Source organism: Eleginops maclovinus, chromosome 11 (assembly GCF_036324505.1).
Source record: "Eleginops maclovinus isolate JMC-PN-2008 ecotype Puerto Natales chromosome 11, JC_Emac_rtc_rv5, whole genome shotgun sequence".
Taxonomy (NCBI): domain Eukaryota; kingdom Metazoa; phylum Chordata; class Actinopteri; order Perciformes; family Eleginopidae; genus Eleginops; species Eleginops maclovinus.
In genome coordinates this window covers 4,600,097-4,621,805 of record NC_086359.1, presented here as the reverse complement: position 1 = coordinate 4,621,805, position 21,709 = coordinate 4,600,097, and the positions used below count along the sequence as shown (strand labels likewise).

Here is a 21,709-nt window from a genome sequence, read left to right as displayed (position 1 = left end):
AGGAAAACACCCAAGAACTAAATAATAAACGAGGGCACGATTTAGGGATTGTATGATATTAATGTATGAGGTTAAGGAGGGCACGGTCTGTTTACTATGATTGTTGGTTATGTAGCATCTCCACAACTTTACTTTGCAAGCTTCTCGACAAATGACAAGATGTAACGCTATAATGCAAATGCTACATGCAAAGTGTCATTTACTCTGGGCCCAAACTTTTGCATAGAGAAATACAGTAAATAATATGCCGCTTTATTACCTTCACTGTTGAATCGTATCACCCATCACAGACTGGAATATATTTTGAGTGTTATATATATATCAGTAGAGCATCAAAGGGAAGTAAAAATAACTGTAACTACAGATTGTTGTGACAAATCCTGGAGTTGGTCAACAGAATAACAGGATAACCCGCTCTGGTGCAGTGAGGAGAGATTTCAGTGTAATATTGGGTGAATTTTCTGAATGACATCCGAACCCAATTCATTTAAAAGGCATTAAATCCCATTCAAATATCTCCTCAAGGCTGAGGACTCTCTGAGTGAATCAATTTCAGTACAGAGAAAGTGCAAAATGTCACCTGATACAAATATTAGGTCATCTGTTTATGCTCTGCTCTCTTCTTCATTTGACCTCCAAAGATCACTGGAAAAGCCGGGTGGAGGCCCCGTGCGCATTAGTCACATTTACTCAGTACTACACCTTCTATTATAGCCAACTCGTATTTATTCATAGTATTTAAAACGTGTCAAACATGGTCTGGATATTTATTCCATCTATAATGTCTGTAATTATACCTGCTCTATAGTGTATTCCATTTCTATACTACTGTGTTTTATACATACTGTTCATTCTGTAAACATTTATACTTTCCTATTATGTATATTATACGATGACTAACACTGCACTTTGCAATTATTATTATCATTTCGCACTTCTGTTTAGATGCTAACTGCATTTTCGTAGTCTTAGTACTTAGTAGAGTTGAATATATTCTATTCTGTAAAGTATAGAGGATACACCATGCTGTAATATTTATCACAATTTCCTCATTGTCAGTGGTGGAAAGTAAATGTGCCTATTTGAGGTACTGGTACCTGAGTATTTTCATTTTATACCACTATATCTTTGTACTTCTCCACTACATTTTGGATGCCAATCCAAGTAAGTTTTACTCCAAATGTACTTTACAGATTTAAAGTACATTTGACTTCTGATGAGACGAACCTGCAGAGAGGTCTGATTGGAGGGGGGGGCATTGGATTTACTAGTATTTAGGTGGGAGAAGTATTCAGATCTTGTACTTGAGTAAAGTAGAAGTACTCAGATCTTGTACTTGAGTAAAGTAGAAGTACTCAGATCTTGTACTTGAGTAAAGTAGAAGTACCAGAGTGTAGGAATACTCTGTCACAGTAAAAGTATTCTAAATGTTCCTCCAGTGAAAGTAGAAAGTACTCTCATCTAAATGTACTTAAAGCAGCGACAGTAAAAGTAGTCATTGTTTGATTGGTCCATTTCAGAATAATATCTCTGATATGTTTTATAATCATTGATCATTAAAGTGTTCTCAGAGCTGGTAAAGGTGCAGCTAGTTTGAATGGATGTGTATACTGCAGGGTAGCTGCTGGATTTACTGCAGGTGAACTAAAGTCTGATTCAAGGGCTGATTATATTTACCATCATTAATCCAAATCTGGAAAGCAACTAAAGATATTAAATGAATGTAGTGGAGTACAAGTACACCCTTTACCTCTGAATTGTAGTGGAGTAGAAGTACAAAGCAGCATCAAATGGTAATAGTACCTCAACACTGTACTTAATACAGTGCTTGAGTAAATCTACTTCACTCCACAGTTTAGATGGGTGTGGTTGAAACATGCTTCATGCCCTGATTTGAGAACCCTTTTTTTTTTTGCAAGCACCCACCGCGTGATCTGGCTGCCTGTTTCTGAATGATGATATTCAGAGGAGAGAAAAACAGGAACCGTGTGGATAACTGACCGACAGGGCCGCCTCTCATTATACCGAGAGAAAATACACGCTTCAGATCTACTGATGGGCTGATTTATTGCAGCCACAATCTTTTCCTAATGCTTTTATTCTTCTATATGAGGCAGATCTTTTCTCAGTAATTCACTGTAGGCTCGGAGGCGGTTGTCCTGATGAAGTGTCGGCAGAGGGAGGAGGAAACCAAAGAGAGGAAGGAAACGAGGATAACGTCACAAGAAGCAGAATCGGAGTAAAACGGACTGAATAGTATTTAATGGACAGTGCTTGATGCGGGCCAGGGGACCGAGCTGCTCAATTCTGTTTGTTTACGTCGCATTTGGACAAAGATGTGTTTGTTAACTGATCGGGCGTGAAAAAAAAGAAGCATTTTCGAGGAGGAAACGGCAACACAGCAGCAGATTTCATCTTTTTTCAGCAGGCTCCACTAAAGCAGAGAAATGGAAATGTGTGTAGCCCTCCTCCGTTTGCCTGTTCGCTGAAGGATTTGGAAATAGCCTAATCGTGACACACGGAGCTTTAAGTGGATCTCATTTTTTTTAATGAGCATAAAAGACTAAATCCTCCAGCGGATTTTTTTTTTCTGGGGACGCTGCCTTCGGTTTTTTTGTAACGGCGGAGGGGAAAAAGCAGCAAATCATCGGGAGAATTAACAGGTAGCCACCCATTATGAAACGCTGTGACAGGCTGATGTAGGCCGGTCTATTCAGGGTAAGATGGCTGGGTGATGATGTGCCTATTCGTGGCATCATTTCGACTAAATTAATTTAGCTACATCCGCATTTTAGGAGCTCAGCATCTGAAACAAGATGTGGCCAAGGCCTTCACTGATCAATATGTGATGTAGCATGCATTCACGGGGCCTGTCCTCCTATTTAAATACACTAGGACGTGTCTTAATGCTGCAGACGGTGAAATGAACATCTTTTATGGAGCACATCCTATTTATATATATATTTGAATCGAGCTTCTTTCTTTTACTGCGGTTTTTATTTCCGTGCGGAGCTCCCAGCCCAGGCCTGCATGTGTTAACCTGGGATTGAGCAGCACCGTTTCTCTTGACATTAACATTTACTCTGTCTAACATGCAGTGGCTGTGTGGGCTCTGCACTCTCCTCCAGCTGCAGATGTAGGCAAAGCCATGGTGGTGTAGCTCCACATCAGATGTGCATCTTGAAGGGGTGGGGCCAGTCACACTTTGGCATCATGTTCTTTCTCTCCTTATGTTATAAAATATGCTCTTTAAAGGCCACTCTTATCACAGTGTTCAGCTTTATTCTAACCCCCCCTCATCAGCATCATCATGAAGGGGGTAGCATGTATGCTCAGCTACTAGGCCATGCATCAGTGCAGGTGGAGTCTATATGATGTGTGTCTTTTGTACCATTGGCATGACTTCAGCACAAAATCTGCTCGCCCTCCAGTCGATGCTCGCAGGCGACAAAAACATGCCATCGAGCATCTGGCTGGACCCATCCAGGCCTGATCCTCTGATGCATCATCACCCCCCCTCAGCCTTTCTCCTCCTCATTGGCTAAATGAGCAGCTGTGCCAGGAGACTGAGACCCATGATGCACCCCTTTTGGCGTCCATTAGTGCCGTGTGATCCATCTGGTCGCAGGTCCCTCCAGGGAACAGTGACCTACTGTAGCTAATTGCTCTTCCTTTTTAGTGTGCACTGTATGCATGTTTGCTGAGGATTTGAATTGCTGCACAAATGCAAATACAAGCTCCCTCTTTGAATGAGTAACTGTTATCATATCAGGAACAGGATATGCTGCTTTTAATATTGGAAGTATTATGTGATGTGCAGTGTTTGCGTGACCTCAGTTGTCCCATAGCTAAATGATACGTCTCCTGCCATGTTCATTTTTTAAGAAACCACAGCACCTCACGTGAGATAAAGATGAGTCCAGCATTAGCACAAATTCTGACTTGATACACGACCTGTATAGTGTTACGATTCCCCTCAGCTTCAAAGGGAGTGTTCGCTCAGGATCTGCTGCCTGGTAGCGATGCTGGCTGCTCGATAGCAGCTTAGTCATTACAGATTATTCTCCCCAGTTAAACTAGGCATGGTTGCACAGCCATAAACAGATTACAAGGTTTTTTCTCACCGTGTGGGTTCAGTAAACCTTAGAGATTAAAATGCATTTTTTATATTTAATTGTTTGCTATTTAACCTCAAATCAGAGGCAAACTGCATTTTTTCTTAATTGATTCATTTTTGATGAAAGTGGACTCCTGGATTACGGGATTATGGATGCATGAAACTATGCTAATCCCAAATTGGCTTTACTTATACACATCTGCAGTTATTTGTATTAATTCTGAGATTATGCTCTATGTGTATCAGAGTCTGATATTTGACCTTTTCCCTCTAACAACAGGTGACAGCTTGAAAAATCCAAAATGAGTGAGCTGGAGCAGCTTCGCCAGGAGGCCGAGCAGCTTAGGAACCAGATACGAGTAAGTCAAATGGTTTTATAGTTTTTAATGTACGTACAGTTTGGCATCTTCAAGAAGATAATGCTGATTTATTCACACTCATCCTATGATCCCATGTCTATTAGGATGCCAGGAAAGCATGTGGAGATTCAACCCTGACACAGGTAAGTGCAAATGATCCGAGTCACGAATATCTAAGTTTGATTTTAGTGATAGCCATTGGTTTGTTAACCATTCATATGAGAAGATGATTAAAGGACAATATGACAATATTTTAAATACCTTATTCTTTAGTTAGTTCATTGTGCATGCACACTTTGTAAAATAAACATGAATACTTATTGTTATTTATACCGAATCCCACCCACATGATCACCGGGGGTATGTAACATGAGGTTTAACCATTCTATTTGTTCTGTGTGTATACTATCATTTATAGTATTAGTTTTTACATCCTAATGCATTCATATCATCTAACTGGGCAGGACTATTCTTGCTGTCCCTGTGCGGGTTTCTTACAATTTTCTTAAAATCCCAAGTTTCTCTCTGGACCATGGCACTCAATTCTCAAATAAAAAAAGGATGATAGGGTTGAAGGACTAATTGTTTGATTAACCTCTGTTCTCTAACCTAGATAACTGCTGGTCTGGATCCTGTGGGGCGGATCCAGATGCGGACGAGGCGCACCCTCCGAGGCCATCTCGCTAAGATCTACGCCATGCACTGGGGCACTGACTCAAAGTGAGTCCATACTGCACTGTTATAATACATTTCATTTAAATATACAACAGACAAACTACACTTCATTTCATAAACTGAACTATAGCTTAAGCTGGCTGTGCCGAAAAGTGTTTAAGCTAAGTGTTTACCTCTTCACACTGTTCTTTGTGTTGAGTGCTAATTAGCTAATGTTAGCATGCTGACACACACTGAAATGGTGAAAAGGCTAAACATTACACCAGCTTCAGCATATAGGAATTATCATTAGATATCTAATAATAGCATTTAGCTCCAAAACTGCCGAGCCAACCTAAACTGACGAGATGTTTGGAGCAGTTTTAGGTTTGGATCTATACACTCAAAAAGCACAAGAGCTGTAGTGAGGCATTGTGTGGCCTTTACCGACACAAAACCAACTGGGAAGAGACTCAAAATGACCAAAAAGCCAAGACTTTGTAAGCTACGAACAAAAAGAGGCTAATCTGTCCGTGATCGGTGCTGAAATATATACGGTAAACCTAAAGTTTTCCGTCTTTCTACATTTTGGCTGAACTAGTGAACCTGTCTATGTGGTGTTTTAACTCAACAGTGTTATGTGTCCACTGATAGATAAGGTATGTTTGTCTCCACAGGCTTCTGGTTAGTGCCTCTCAAGATGGAAAACTGATCGTTTGGGACAGCTACACCACTAACAAGGTAAAGTCAGCTGAATTGTTCTGCTTATCAGCTGGATATATAATCACACTTGGCCAACGTTCGAACTGGAAATGAAGTCTTTCTCTTTGAGGATTGCAGTTTACTAATTTTGTAACCAATGCTGACAAGGGATATTCTATCTAAACCAATGCTCTTATTAAACTTCTACTCCAAAAGTTAAACGTTTCTTAATGCCTTCTTAGATACACGCGATCCCTTTGCGCTCCTCCTGGGTGATGACCTGTGCGTACGCCCCCTCTGGGAACTACGTGGCCTGCGGAGGCCTGGACAACATTTGCTCCATCTACTGCTTGAAGACTCGTGAGGGCAACGTCAGGGTCAGCAGGGAGCTACCCGGCCACACAGGTGAGAAACATCGCGCTCTGAAACCGCTTCTCCTAGAGTTCAACACTCCCCGTGAGTCAAACTGATGAGGTGTTTCAGAAGAGCGTGCAGCAGTCCCTCTGCCTCGTGGGAAAGCTCTGCTCCCAAAACCCCTAAACAATGAAGATTTAATTTACATGGTTAATTAATCGCAGGGCAGCGGCATCTTAATGAGCTGAGACATCAACTCCCGTCTGTGAGACTCCGGTGTGTGTGACACTGGAGCTGCGCTGCCACTGTACGTCATTTGCAAAATAGGTTGTGACTTTATATCAAGATGACGCGGCAACGCACAGAATTTGAAAGGTGTTTAAAAATCTGTAACACTTTCTATGTCCATTATAAAGCATACACATACTTAAAATGACTTATAATCTGCTTATAGCACTGTATAATTATAGTTATTGTCATACTGTGTTATAACTATTATCATAAAGCGTTTTGTAAGGATATGTAAGGTCAATTTGTATTATACTGTATAACTGCAGGTCACACATTGCACACATTTTTGTGCGTGCATCTTCATGTATTTTAAAGCAAATTACCACTAAGAGCAATTATATTCACAGTATATTTATTAAAACAGTGATTAATGCATTATAAAAAGAGGCTAATGTTACAACTATGGGATTTATAATATGCTATTAAAAGATGACCAGCATTAATAAAGACACTAATCGTCTTCGAATGATGTGGGAAAGATGTTATTGTCATGAAGGATCAGGTGTCGAGATCAACAAAACAGAAAGCTCAATAACCAATTCCATCATAAATAAATAATTTGATGGATTGAAATAAAGGCAGGAAATGACATTCACTTTCCCCTAATGTTTTGTACAATCAGTGTAATGTTACATAATGTTCCTGTTTCATGGTTATTGTATTACAGTAGACGCTTCCACTTATCCTTATAGGGCGCATATGATGTTTATTCTCAGGTTCATATTTGTATTTTGTGCCTCTACTGGGACATGTCTCCATGCTTTAATGTTCAAAAAGCTCTTTATTTTTCTCATACTGCCTGTGCTGCAGCACCTCTTTTCAGCCTCTGTCTAAAACCAGAGCCCAGTCTGCCCTGACGTAGCTGGCTGGCTCTGTTGTGATTGGCCAACCATTTTATAGATGTCCCGCCCCTTAGCCAATCACATACATTGTGTGGGAGTAGTAGCCAATAGAAGAAGCACGAGTGTTAAGATTGAACAGAAGTAAGCAAAGGCGTCCATTTGAGGTATTTCAGGCAGTGCGGGAGAGAAACTTTGGGATTTTAGCCTTTCCAGACCATTTACATGCAGTAAAATCTATACAACACACTACAGGAAAAGGAAAAGCCCAAAAATCATAATCAGGCTTCTTTAATTGATTCACACAACTCACCATGCCGCCTGTCCTCTCAGGTTACCTGTCCTGTTGCCGTTTCATCGATGACAATCAAATCATCACGAGTTCAGGAGACACCACCTGGTGAGCCACTCACTTAAAACACAAACATACAGTATTTTCTTCTACGCTGCTCAGTGTCTAACCCTGCGCTCTCTGCCCCAGTGCACTGTGGGACATCGAGACGAGTCAGCAGACCACAGTGTTCTCGGGCCACAGCGGCGATGTCATGAGTTTGTCCCTGTCGCCCGACCTCCGCACCTTTGTGTCGGGGGCCTGCGACGCCTCGGTCAAACTGTGGGACATCAGGGACAGCATGTGCCGGCAGACCTTCACGGGCCACGAGTCGGACATCAACGCCATCTGTGTGAGTGTGCTCAGGTGGCTCTGTGGCCAAACTATAAATATGCATCTTTATTCATACCTTTTGTGTAAGTTAACTCTCTCTGTCATGGGAAGTACCATTCAAAAATCACCCTAAAAAAAGAAAAACTATTAATTTTTTTTATGTCCAAATGGAAGAAATAGCTTTTTTAAGCAAACAATACTAAGACATTTAATTTAATCCAGCCAGTTAAATATACAGGAGATCAAATAAGCTGCCTTGTGCTGTCAATTAATTAAAGTTAGAAACTGGACCTGGTATCTTTAGTGGTCTAAAGTCTGTCCCTCCCGTCCTCCGTCCGACACATCATAGCAACAGAGCAGCTCCGGGATTTGTCTCGACGCTGACGTCACACGCTGTCTTGTCTCCAGCTTTGGGGGGGATTTAAACTAGGAGCACGCCAGAGGATTAACAAGATTATCAATTAACACCATATCTGAACATCCTGACTCCATCTGAGTCTGGACTGATGCACCACAAAGGTTGAACCCCATAGATGACAGGTGGGAGGATTCAAAATAAAACATATTGGTGTTTTTAAATCTCTCTAATTGATCAGACACGATTAGCCAATGAGAATTGTAGAACAAAGAATTACCTACTACCTACCGTAGAACCAGTTCCAAACCGAACCCCATACACCCTCCCTCAAACTCAGTCTGTAGTCACACTCACAGCTGAATGAGGCTCCTTCTTTAAGGCGAGGGTGTAAATACAGCGGCAAGCGTTAGGACCAACTCCCCTCTCTCCGGCAGAAACAGGAAGTGTCGTAACTTTTCGCAACAACGGTTAATAATCAACATCTCCTGGACAAAAAACCCCCACAATTTTATCTTCAAGTTTCAATGTCTATTTTTGGCCAGGACCGATGAAGACTTCCTGTTAAAGGCTTGATAGCCCACTCTCACTCCACAGTAGTTGGTTTTTAACAGCATAATAGTAACAATGTGGTGGACCCATGGAAGTACAAAGAGAATTGGATACACAGTCGGAGGCGGGGCTTAAGGTTAGTCCCCGCCTCCGACTGTGTATCCAGCTCTCTTTGTCCTAGCACATTTTACAACTTTGAGGCCCTAATGATGTATATGACTGTATTAAAGTGTCCAGGATCTGTAGTTGAGTACGCTTTCCCAATAATGTAAGTCAATGGGAAACGTTCTTCGTCCAGTGACGTAATGGGAAGACACGGACGTTGTAGCTCCACCGTTTGACCACTATAAAGATTTAATCAGCGGCTGGTGCTGTTCCTAAAGGGCTTGCGGTTTGGAATTGGGCCGAATCCTCCCTTCCTGCTTCTCATCCTTCTTTTTCTCCCTCTTCAGTTCTTTCCCAACGGCAGCGCCTTCGCCACCGGCTCGGACGACGCCACCTGCAGGCTGTTTGATCTGCGCGCGGACCAGGAGCTCAGCCTCTATTGCCATGACAACATCATCTGCGGCATCACCTCCGTGGCTTTCTCCCGCTCCGGCCGCCTGCTGCTGGCTGGTTACGATGACTTCAACTGCAACATCTGGGACGCCATGAAGGGAGACAGAGCAGGTGGGCTTCATTTCAAAGAGTAGCTCTGAAATAAAACTAAATGTAGAGTCACTTTCTGACCTTCACCTGCAATCATTTACTCAAATACCAAGTTAGAGTACACCTGGTGTGCGCTTTTGATTTGAATAGTGGCATATCATCATCATTCAGTGCCAAACAAAGTTATCACAACTAATAAAATGTAACGATAGCGTAAGACATGTCAGTTTAAAGGGGTGTATATTTTTGTTGTGTATGTCAATGGTCTGCAAAGGCTAAAATCCCAATGCTCCCTCCAGTGCTTGAAATGCCTCCATTAGACTCTTTTCTTTACTTCAGTTAGATAGTGATTTTACTCGTGCTTGTATTGGCTAGTGCTCCAACACATTGTACGTGATAGACTCAGGGGCGGGACATCGTTAAGCTGTTGACCAATCACAACAGAGCCGGCCAGCTAACCAATCAGAGCAGACTGGGCTCTGGTTTCAGACAGAGGGTGAAAAGAGGCGCTGCAGCACAGGCAGTATGAGAAAATAAAGAGCTTTTTGAAATTTAAAGCATGGAGACATGTCCCAGGAGAGACAGTACATACAAATCTGCTCCTGAAAATTAGCGTTCATATCCTCTTCAAAGAAACAAAGGAAGGGAGCCGTGACAGTAATGTTTGCTACCAGTCGATTCAAATGTCTTAGGCCTTGTTTTGCAACAAAAAGTTTTGCTAACGTAGCTCCAAACACAAGGTCGCTGTTTGTTTTTTAAAAGTTTCACCACAGTCTTGAGAGCAAAACATTTTAGACTAACAAATCTTCTTTTGTTTGTCCCCGTCCCCCCTGCAGGGGTCCTGGCCGGCCATGACAATCGTGTGAGCTGTCTTGGTGTGACGGATGACGGTATGGCGGTGAGCACCGGGTCCTGGGACAGCTTCCTCAAGATCTGGAACTGAGCTGTGCACACCAATAGCGAACACACACACACACACACAAACACACACACACACACACACACACACACACACACACACACACACACACACACACACACAGAAACACACACAGCTCCCTTCTTTGGACACAGTTTGCACCCTGTATTCACTGTATGTAAGATTCAACAGACAAACTGCAACATTGTACTGTACATAATATATATGACTTAGGTATGACTTTATACACACACACACACACACACACACACACACACACACACACACACACACACACACACACACACACACACACACACACACACACACACACACTCTACCTACCTACCTACCCACCTACAGCTGATTTAAGTAAAGACCCACACACACACACACACACACACACACACACACGTATTCTGTAAAATGTAAAAATGTGACAAAAACAGTTGAATCTTCAGTTGCTTAAATAAAATAAAAACACAAATGCCACTATGACCTGAAGCCTTTTAACACGTCTAACACGCTCATTTTCACACACACACACACACACACACACACACACACACACACACACACACACACACACACACACACACACACACACACACACACACCGTTTTTCTTGCGAGACACTGCTCCTCCAGTTAAACAGGGGAGAAGACATTATTGGACAGTTCTGTCTTTGTTTACAATGAAGTCGACAAAAAGCACTTCAGACTAAAATTTCTGTACTATTTTTGTCTCGGTAGCACATGTATCTCGCCGATGCTAATGTGAAGGAAGTGAGAAGAGAGTCATGCGAGTCCATTAACAGAGAAAAGAGGAAAATATCAACTCTGGCTCGAGACATCATGTAGTCACTGTTTTTATAGATACGTACCCCCCCCCCCCCCCCACACACACACACACACACACACAGTACATGCTCTTCTTGTTTTATTTTTTACACTTATTTTATTCATGTTCTCCCTGTGTGCCTCAGATACACGTTAAGGATTATTAATAGAGAATATTGATACAGTTAAATTAACAACATAAAAAAGATCTGAGATTCAAAAAGGTGGGTGAAAAAATAAAAGCATTATAAGACACATCTTAATAAAGCAGGAGCCAGTATTCATACTTTGACTTTGTCAATGTATTATCTGGACTTTACGATGGTATAATTGTACATAATATTAATAAATAAATAGCCTCTCCTGCCAGTTATTGTGGTTTTCTTTATTTACACAGTGATGGACTCGATGTAAAGAGGTACAGTTTGGCTACACATGCTATTTCCAGTACTGAATTTGCAACACACACATTGACCAGGAATGCTATTTAGAAAGCTTACATTTGGTAATTTAACAGCACAGTAACACCATTCTTCAGATATTATGGAAAAGAGGGATCATTTGAAATGTGTTTGATTAATTTCTGAAGCCTCGTGATAAATTCTACAAAGACTGAACACATTTTTTTTGTTCAATGATCTAAATATTATCCCATTAAACTTCCTGTTTTCCTCAAATCTGACCAGTTTCTTAATGTTTTTCTGTAACAATAAGGGGTTATTTCATCCAATTGCCACAAAAAACTAAACACGGATGGTCCAATACTGTTATTTGCAACAAGTTGAGCTCATAGGACTTTATTTTACAACCTCTTATAATAAACGGCACCTTCTGAGTGGATGAAGGGGTGATAACATCATGGGGTCTTCAGGTGGGAACCCTCCTTCCTCCTGTGTTTCATCGATAGGCTCACGACACCTCCAGACGGCTCAACGGCTACACCTTGCATCCCAGGTGAACCCCCCTCGCTTCTACCCCTCTTACCGACCTCCATTGGGAGAACCTGTTCTTTCCATCCCAGCTGAAACATAATGGCCACTACTTTCACTGAATTAGTGATGTTTATTTAAATTCAAACGATCTGTGGTCTTCTGCGGTACATTTTGAACAATTCTTAAAGTATTTGACTTTTATAAATCATAAAATTAGGTTTAATTTGATTTAAATTCATTATATTAACCATTAATTCCCCAGACAATAAAATAAAGGTTTAGGTTATAAGATTTGGGTGATGATGTATACTACACGGTTAGAAACCACTAGTGAAAACGTAACCCAAAGCCGGAAACGCACCAACCACTGACTTTGCCAAATCCAATGTTTAACAGATTAATATAAATATAGATAATTAAAATCCAATTAAGCTTTATTGGTATGATCATCTCAAAACACAGTAAAGCCAAAGCACATACAAGGTGGTACAACAATAATCAGGTTAACAATATTATGTAATAAAAAAACCAGGAAGGAAGCTTAACATATGGATATCATAAAAGAAATCAAAAATAATTATAAAATAATATCAAAACCTGTAACATCCACACGTGTCATGTGGTCGAATTCAGGATGTTTGCTTTTAAATTAGGTGACATATTGTCTGGACTCGCTGCAGTTTTGTGCATTCACAATAATACAAATCATAATTCACTATGTTTTTCTTATACATGACGATGTGCAGGACTCGAGTGCTTTTACCTCCGACCACCAGGGGGCGCTGCAACTTCCGCGACGTTCCAGCTTCAACTATTAAGGATAAAGAAAGATTGCATTCGAAAAAAAAACACGATGAAACTTACCTTAACTTTCAGGCAATTCGTTTCTGTGAAATGAAGTAGACATGTTCACTGTCTCTAAAGCAAAGTGCACATACAGTATGTTATACACATCCAGTGACAGGGAGGGACAGCAGCAGATTCTAGCACCATCATGTGGTTAAACACGAGGGACATTTCTCATTTTCATTACCATTTTGGCAACTACATTTACTCAAGTACTGTACTTAAATAGAATTGAGGTACTTGTACTTTACTTGGGCATTTCCATTTGATGCTACTGTGTACTTCTACTCCACTACATTTATTTAACACCTTTAGTTGCTAGGCAGATTTGGATGAATGATGGTAAATATAATCAGCCCTTAAATCAGACTTTAGTTCACCTGGAGTAAATCAGCAGCTACCCTGCAGTATACAAAGCCATTCAAACTAGCTGCACCTTTACCAGCTCTGAGAACACTTTAATGATCAATCATTATAAAACATATCAGAGATATTATTCTGAAATGGACCAATCAAACAAAGACTACTTTTACTGTCGCTACTTTAAGTACATTTAGATGAGAGTACTTTCTACTTTTACTCAGTTAAAACCTGTCATGTGATGGACATTTTCCACAGTGCAAAGAAAAGACACCAAGACTAATGAGATTAAGGTATTTTATTTTTCAAACAGTTCTGTATTAAGACATGAATTCATTCAACACAATCTTTTGAAAGTTTTAAAGTTTATCAGTCTATGAAATACAATCTGGAGTTAACCTCTCACAAGTAACACAGATGCACGCTCACACACTGAAACATTGCCAAGATGTTTATCGTCTTTTAAAAAAAAGAGAGAAAGGATTTTGAAAAAGAATGATTTGTTCTGTCTAAAGTTTTAGAGTTTGATCCGCCTCGCTCCTAATCCATTCACACCTGATTGATTAGAAACATAGAGAAGAGTGCCTCATCTATCTATACTTTGTGAAGGCAGTATCTTGGATTTCTTCATAGCGTAAGAGGGAAAAGCATCCCAGCAGAGATAAGCTTGTTGAGGAAAGTAAAGTACAGACGTCGATAACGAGCAACACAAAAACCAGCCTACATCCAGTCCGCCAAAGACCACTGAAGAATCACTTCCTGTAGGTCACACTGAGATGGTCAGCTGCGGGTTTTGATTTGTTCGAATGCTAGTATTGCTTATTAAAAAGAAATGTCATCATCTGACACTCAAACTAAAGACTTGAGAAGTTCTTTTAATGGCTCTTGGCACAAAATGAAATAGCACTTTTTACACCTTAAGGTGCTTTTAGGGAAAAACAACAACCACAAACTCCTCCTCTGTCTTTCCAACTGCAATGATTAGCATTTGTGCAATAAGACAGCAACTGTTATATTTGGAAGTCAATTACATACTCAATTACCTCAACCAATAACTAAACGTAGATATTCATTGTAATTTTACTAGAAGATTTAACCTCGATAGTTTGAGCAAGCTCTTGTTTTGAGATCACTTCTGTTTTTATAAAGTCAAATGATGATTTCGCAAAGCTTGTGCAGTAAAGTACCTTCTACATAATGCGACATGAGAATGACTTTTAAGAATAACTGCACTGATTTTACACATCCATGTCTGGTGACTACATCTCCCACAATGCAACAGGACGGCCATTAGTTTGATCGGATATCCTGGTCTGGGCAGCTGAAGTCTTTCCATCTCAACACCCGTACACTTTTTACATTTCCAAGCATGAAACTTCAGCTCTAAACAACTGACTGATCGCTTGAGGTCTTTTATGAGACTTCACATTTGTCGTATTGTTGTAAATATACTTCATAATGTTTCACAATTTATTTTTGGGGGGTATTATTGGCTGCCACTCCCCTACACTCAGACTATTACACCCCTGTTTGCTCTGTGCAATTTACTGTACACTTTCACACACTTACTGCTACCTCAAAAATGTTCACTTACTTTTTAGAGTTCGAAAGGGGAATGAACACATCCCCTGCTTTGGGACAAATTAAGGTATTTACAGATGACCCAGAAAATAACCATAATAATAATTTCAAATGAATGTGTAAAATCATTGCAGTTACCCTTTAAGATCTTTCATACCTGGTGACAAAACACACACAACTAACATAGTCAAGAAATCCTAATTGTCTTTAGTCTGTCGCTAATTGATCGATGCAATCGCCATGAGCCGAACGCTTCTGATTTTTATACAATACCAGAACCAAGAGCCTCCCGCCAAGGGACGTCCCGCCCCTCACACCAGCGCCTGAGCATTTTAACATCCTGTCAACTTTACCATTACACCCGAGGCCAGATCCGTACGTCCCAACAAGTGTCTGAATCATTTTCTATTCGTCCAGATAAGCGAACAGAAACGCTGCAGTAACGGACAGCCTACGCACACACAGCTGTCTACTCGCTTCACTAGAACCAACGACTTATAGAACATGAATTAAGGAAGGAAAGAAAAACACCACCTAATTCTAGCTTTGATCTCTCGCTGCCGTAAAATACATTGTGCTTTGATTAATAGAGCGGTACACATGTTCATATAAATACAAATCTGTCTTATAGATGTACATTCACTTTGATTTTCTCAATATAGACTAATTTACATATTTTATAAAATAGGCTTCTCAGAATATAATCACGCTACTTTCCCCACTACCAAGATTACACGACGCACATCATCTCCACTCATCAGCTCGACGTCACACACAGGGCTGAACTGATCTGTGTTTACTTCACACAACACACACGTATGGCTTTTTACTAGGCGGGCTCCCACTGCGAGTTTATCCGTTACACTGGATTAATTTGTGTTTAATATTTGTTATTATTGCCACTTTATTTTTAGGAAATATACAAGGTGCCAAAAAGCAACTCAAGAACATTATTATTCTGGATTAAGTGCACTTCAATGGCACGTAAATCATATTGAAGGAGCAAATATAGCTGTGCCTCTTCTTCATGGGATTTCAAGTTAAGAGAGACAAGTGGGGCGGGGGCTCATGACCCATCCTTAAACATCTCTTCTTCCCAACTCTCCAAGGCACTGCTTTGACTGTAAACATGGCAGATTGATAAAAAAATGATGTTTGTTACCATAAAAAGCGTGAGCGCCAGAGCTCCTGTTGGATTGTAGTTTCGAAATATAAGTCGTGGCACGCAACAGATATTCAAGAATAAAAACACTTGTGCTAAAAAGGGATACAGTACTACATACTCTAGTTCAATGGCTTACATGCACACCAAGTATCTGTTGGAGATATATTTATAAATGTTTACAGAAGTGAAAGTGCTTTCCATGCCCATGTACAGTTTGTTTTTATAATCTATCCACCGTAAAATTGAACATCTATTTATATAATCTTTGCTTAAACTTCCTCTGCAAACTTTCTGTGCGCCTCTATGAAATATATCTTCCCTCCCACGGATCACTAGCCAAGACTCCTTTCATTATAACCCAAAACCTTTCACTAAAAACAAGTACAGTTCTCAGCTTGAATTTATAAAGTCTAATTGGTTGACATTTGAGATGCACGATGGGATTGAAGTGGTGTTCCTGTTGAAAGCCTAGTGTTGAAACACAGAAGGGAAAGTTTGATTCATGTGTTGACCGACCAGGAAATAAGTAAGCTACTTCCTGGTAGCGCCGCCTCACACCTGTACCGTACACTTTCCCAGTTTCTTTAAATGGGAAAGGACTATACTAACAAACACAGAGAGCAAAGACTAGAGGAAATATTAGCGACGTTTTGGATACAGAAAGGAACATTGGTTAATGATGTTTGAACTCCCTCTGGCTTCGATTCATCCCCCCGTTGCAGAATATGCTGTGAACTTTGGCAGAGTGTATATATATTTATATCTAAAATATATTAAGTCTCACGTGTTCCAGCAGTCCTCTGTGGTATTGCAGAGTCACCCTAAATTTAATCTTTCCACTGGCCTAAGACGAACGACGAACCGTACCACACGAAGAGCGCTTCTACTGCGACCGCCTCACAGAGAGATCCACACCAACCGAACCGTCGGAGAACTGAAATATTATACAGAAGAGCAGATAGCTGCGCTGGGGAAATGATCTCCGTTAATCACTCTCTACATGTCCTACTTTCCACATCACACTCCCTATACACTACCAGCCCTCTCCAAACAACCCACAGAATAGCATATATTGCAATATAATGGCAATATAATTACAGTAAAATTAAGAAGATCAGTAGGCTTATACCAGTACAGAATCACTACATATAAATAACATTTTTTTGTTGTATTTTTTTTGTAACTATGAAGACAAAAAGCCTGATGAGTCAAATAATGATGGCTTCACCTAAACCGTTGGGGAAGAAAAAGGCAAAGCAGAAGATTTCACATTACTGAGTCTGATTTATGAGACTTCTGATGTTTTTTTAATCATTTATTTGCTTTTAAACTGAAATCTATTCTGCTTTTAAATCTTACTTGCTGTGACTAAGAGTAATATCATTCAGGCCAGACAAAGCTAGTGGAAGCCAGACTTCAGGTCACTATACGGAAACTAAAAACACTTCAAATAGCTACTCTGTCTTGACTTTAATGTACATTTGTAATATATGTGTATTAAATCCTTCCTTTAAGCCTCGCTGAAGTTGCCTCAAGTCACTGCAGATTTCCAGCATTTCATTGGTTGGGTAGCAACACACTGAGGCGAAATAAAAGGCCTGCAAATGATTCAGATCTAAGTGTAAGGTGCTACCTATTTACAGCTTCATTTTTAAACATACAGGATTGATAAATAATGCCTTCTTCAGAACGTACTGTCCTTTAAGGAATGTAACACACTTCACAAGTAGGAACTAAATAGATACGACCGAAAACCACCAATTAAAGTAAATCAAGACAGGAATATTTACAGTACAAATCAATGGATGGTATTAACATCTGAAGCTAGGGAGATCGCGGGGGGGGATGAAATATTGTTGGTGTGTGTGTGTCTAAGAGATTGTGTGTGTGTGTGTGTGTGTTTTTCAAACATGAGTGCATGAGAGAGCTGTAGAGGAACGGGAGGTTTGTTCGCATCTGTGTGTGCATGCGCTTGTGAGTGTTTGGGATGCGCTTCCTTCTCGGCACCGCGCCGGGCTCGACACACTGACCGGAGCGGCTGGTCCTTCACCAGTTCATGATGCAGTTTCTGTTCAGCGTCATGAAGTACACCTGGCTGCTGCCGCCGGAGCGCACCGAGGCAAAGAACACCTGGGGAACGACACACACACACACAATTACACGCATGTTTTAAAACTCAGATGCTAATAGCGATTAGCTTTCGGAGGATATGAGATTTTTTTGTCGTAATTATCACTTTTAAAAAAATGTATTTCTATTTTTCTTGGGTTTTCTTAATTTCATTAATTAATAATTGTTTATATTTATGTATTTATTAATTCCTTTCTTTCTTTATTATTATTCTTCCATTTTATTTTATTTATAAAAATTAAAAAGTCACCATGATGTATTTATTGTGTGTGTTTTTTTTTATGGTAATCTGCAGATAAATTGTTCATTTCCCTTCCCTTTGTGACCTTACCATCCCGCACAATCGTACCTTGTCATTTCTCTCACAGAGGAACTTCAGCCTCTGAGCTCTCTTATGCATGAAGACACCGTCCAGGTGGCCGGTCTCCACGGATCGGATCTCAATGGCCTTTTCTCCCCATCCCATGATCTGGTTTGAGCAGATATGAGCTGCAGGGCAAAATAAAGCATCAGCTTAAAGCAAACTAAAAGCAGTTTGAACAGATTAAACATCCACTTGTGTTTTTAGTATGTGTGCCGCACCAACAGATGTGGGCATCTCGCCCCACTGCAGGACGACGTCCTTGATGATGCGTCCGTAGGTGTTGACGTAGACGCCCTCGTCCTCGTAGCACAGCAGCATCTCCATGCCGTCGGAGCTGGGCAGGAACACGATGGCGTGCGGCATCACATGGCTCTGGATCTGTTTGAGAGGAAAACCAGAGGGGGTGAGCTCCTTTCACTTCTAAACCCCCCCCCCCCTGAAAGCTGTGCAACGTACGTGAACGGGGATATAAATGTCATAGTTGTTTCCAGAGTCCACGTCGATGGCATGGAAGCCAGCACACGAGCCGTAGATGACCTTCAACCTCTGACCCTCCTCAACGGTCAGGTCGACCAGGACGGGCCTGTGGGGCAGATCTGCAAAAGACTGGGAGCAGAAAGCAAGAGGATAGTCAACTGAAAGAGGCATAATTACGCTTTTTGGGTTTGTTATATATGTTTGTGTGCATGTAAACGGTCTGCAAAGGCTTAAATGCCAATTCCCTCCAGAGGGACTTTCTCTTCCAGACACTTTCCCCCCCGAAACACCTCCATTGGAGTCCTTTCTCGCACTTCTTTTGGTGATATTCTAAGGGGCAGGACATCTCTAAGCTTATGACCAATGAAACAGAGCAGGACAGCTAACCAATCAGAGCAGACTGGGCTCTGGTTTCAGACAGAGGGTGGGAAGAGGTGCTGCAGCACAGGCAGTATGAGAAAAATAAAGAGCTTTTTGAACATTAAAGCATGGAGACATGTCCCAGGAGAGGCACTAAATACAAATATGAACCTGAAGCTGAGCATCATGTGTCCTTTTTAAATGCTCTTCTGGTTGGCTGAGCGTGCACAGCTAATCTGGGCTCATGGGAAAGAGGAGACTTACCTTGAAGGCCATGAATTTGTGATAAGGTTTGGGCGCCCAAGCATACACTTCCACGGCATTCTTCAAAGCGATCACCAGGAACTTTATCCTCTCGTATTTCACTGAAAGAACAACCACAAGGCCATCTGACATCAGACACCGGCGATCAATAATTCACCGTGGCAAATGCATTCATGGAGAATTTCTCCAGAGCGGAATAGACCGCAGTCATGAAACAACGGTCGTCTGTCACTCACCCACTTTGTAGTGCACGCACCCCTCCATCTCCCCCACCGTGGTCCAGCCCTGCTTCTTCTCCACCTCAGGGTCATTGTGGAGGATCTTGTTCCTCAGCCAGGCCAGGTAGTAAACACGCACCTTGTTTTTCTTGCCTTCACAGAGCCAGCAGAACATCAATACTGATATCAGCAATAATTCATACTTTGCAGGCGATAAATAAAGAGATCAGGGAGTCTTAAAACTAACATTAAATGAATATAAACAAGTTCTGGTTCTGGTAGTAGTGTAAGATCCAACTCTAATGGTCTTTATTTCTTTACAGTCACTTGCAAACTTACTTTTTTTGTGGTGAAACGCATATTTCAGCCTTTTTTTTAGCATAATACTGATTAATTTTAGGATTTTAAGTGTAAATATCTAAGAAAAGCATCAATAATCACCTTCAATTATAATTAAAACCAATAACACAGTATATTATAAAACTGTTTTTGTCAATTGGCGTTTGTCAAAACTTTCAGGCCCTACCTCGGACATAAAAACTGTTTTCTTGTGACCTTCAGGAGCAAAGTTAAAGACAGCTTTGAGCCGCTGCACTGGGAGCAGCCGGGTGCCGAGCCTAATGACCTGATATAGTGATGAGCAAGTTGAGGCCCTCCAGGACGTCCATCTGCTGGAACCTGCGGGAGTTGATGAGGGGGTAAACCTTCCCCTGCCCACTGCGGTCCAGTAGCTTCAGACCGTTCTCTGTGCCCACCAACAAGTTCACTCCTGGAGACAATCACAGACACAAATTATTAGAATGATTGTAATTATTGCCTTTCCTAAAGCGACCGCTAAAGGGATTCTGGGAGTAACTCTTGCTGAAATAATGCATGCTTTCCATTTTTACTTCTGTAAACTGTTTAATGGATCCGATGTAGCTTGGTATTTAATCTCAATGGCTGTGTGTAGGGACTTTTTTTCGGGAACTGAGAGGTCCAGATCGGATCTAGGATTCAGAGTGTGGACTGGTAGTTGGAGAGGAGCCAATTAAGATACTACTTATAAACTATCCTCTCTTTATATGTTATATGTGTCATGTCTACATTTCTGCTGCTGTAGTATATTGTTTCTTTAAAGAACATTATAACTCATCCAGACTATTTTATAGTTTGATTTATGTCTCTTCTTCTGTAGATATGTAAACACGAGACAGGTCGAGCAGGAGAGAACTCCAGAGGGTGGGGAAGGAGCCATGGTTAGCTATCAAGCTAAAGTGGCTACCGTTAGCATAGCCGATAGGAGTGTAAGCAACTGTGGAGAGACAGTTGCTGAGAGACAGAGAGCTGCGAGTGCTGTGCCAACGTGTGGTTACAACGTCACGTGACCGAGAGTTTAATAAAATCGACTTAAGTTAAGATAATATAAAGCAGTACTGACACACAGGAGACCCAGAGATGAGGACACGCTAACCGCACTCGTGAGGGTCTGCGTAGAAACAGCGTCCGGGAAATCTGAACAACAAAACTCCAAACCTGAACCCTGAGCTAAAGTTGGACGGACTTGTAGAAGCTCCACGTGTTTATACTTTATTCCACCTTTCAAATATACATGTTGATGCCTGAACACACCGATTTGGGATCAATAAAGTATCTATGTAACCTCAGGGACACTGCCCAGGTGTCCTTGAGCAAGGCCCCCTGGCAGCCTCTTCACTCTGGCACCTCTTCATAGCAAAA

The 21,709-nt window shown here is 41.1% G+C and overlaps 2 protein-coding genes across 5 annotated transcripts in view; one reads left to right on the top strand and one right to left on the bottom strand.

Moving 5' to 3' along the window:
• Positions 1 to 1,952: 1,952 nt before the first annotated feature.
• Positions 1,953 to 11,975, top strand: gnb2 (guanine nucleotide binding protein (G protein), beta polypeptide 2). The gene is made up of 10 exons (XM_063895895.1): positions 1,953 to 2,663; positions 4,398 to 4,476; positions 4,581 to 4,619; positions 5,090 to 5,196; positions 5,808 to 5,871; positions 6,075 to 6,237; positions 7,650 to 7,716; positions 7,798 to 7,999; positions 9,340 to 9,556; positions 10,372 to 11,975. The coding sequence occupies exons 2-10, from the start codon at positions 4,420 to 4,422 to the stop codon at positions 10,476 to 10,478; spliced, it is 1,023 nt and encodes a 340-aa protein (XP_063751965.1). The 5' UTR covers positions 1,953 to 2,663; positions 4,398 to 4,419; the 3' UTR covers positions 10,479 to 11,975.
• A 1,739-nt stretch (positions 11,976 to 13,714) lies between these two features.
• mink1 (misshapen-like kinase 1) overlaps positions 13,715 to 21,709 on the bottom strand; it is a 37,089-nt gene continuing 29,094 nt past the window's right edge. For all 4 annotated transcript variants that reach the window (XM_063895969.1, XM_063895970.1, XM_063895971.1 and 1 more), the window contains 7 exons: positions 20,616 to 20,759; positions 20,009 to 20,143; positions 19,773 to 19,873; positions 19,128 to 19,277; positions 18,890 to 19,049; positions 18,657 to 18,796; positions 13,715 to 18,307 (listed from right to left, as the gene is read on the bottom strand). In XM_063895969.1, the coding sequence (XP_063752039.1) occupies positions 18,224 to 18,307; positions 18,657 to 18,796; positions 18,890 to 19,049; positions 19,128 to 19,277; positions 19,773 to 19,873; positions 20,009 to 20,143; positions 20,616 to 20,759 (914 nt within the window). In that variant the 3' untranslated portion in view covers positions 13,715 to 18,223. The remainder of the gene's footprint in view (positions 18,308 to 18,656; positions 18,797 to 18,889; positions 19,050 to 19,127; positions 19,278 to 19,772; positions 19,874 to 20,008; positions 20,144 to 20,615; positions 20,760 to 21,709) is intronic.

Excerpts from the sequence above, each read along its gene's own strand:
- gnb2 (XM_063895895.1), top strand. The coding sequence starts at position 4,420 with ATGAGTGAGCTGGAGCAGCTTCGCCAGGAGGCCGAGCAGCTTAGGAAC. Across the intron at positions 8,000-9,339 it reads CGGACATCAACGCCATCTGT|TTCTTTCCCAACGGCAGCGC; the intron begins GTGAGTGTGCTC and ends CTCCCTCTTCAG. Across the intron at positions 9,557-10,371 it reads CATGAAGGGAGACAGAGCAG|GGGTCCTGGCCGGCCATGAC; the intron begins GTGGGCTTCATT and ends TCCCCCCTGCAG.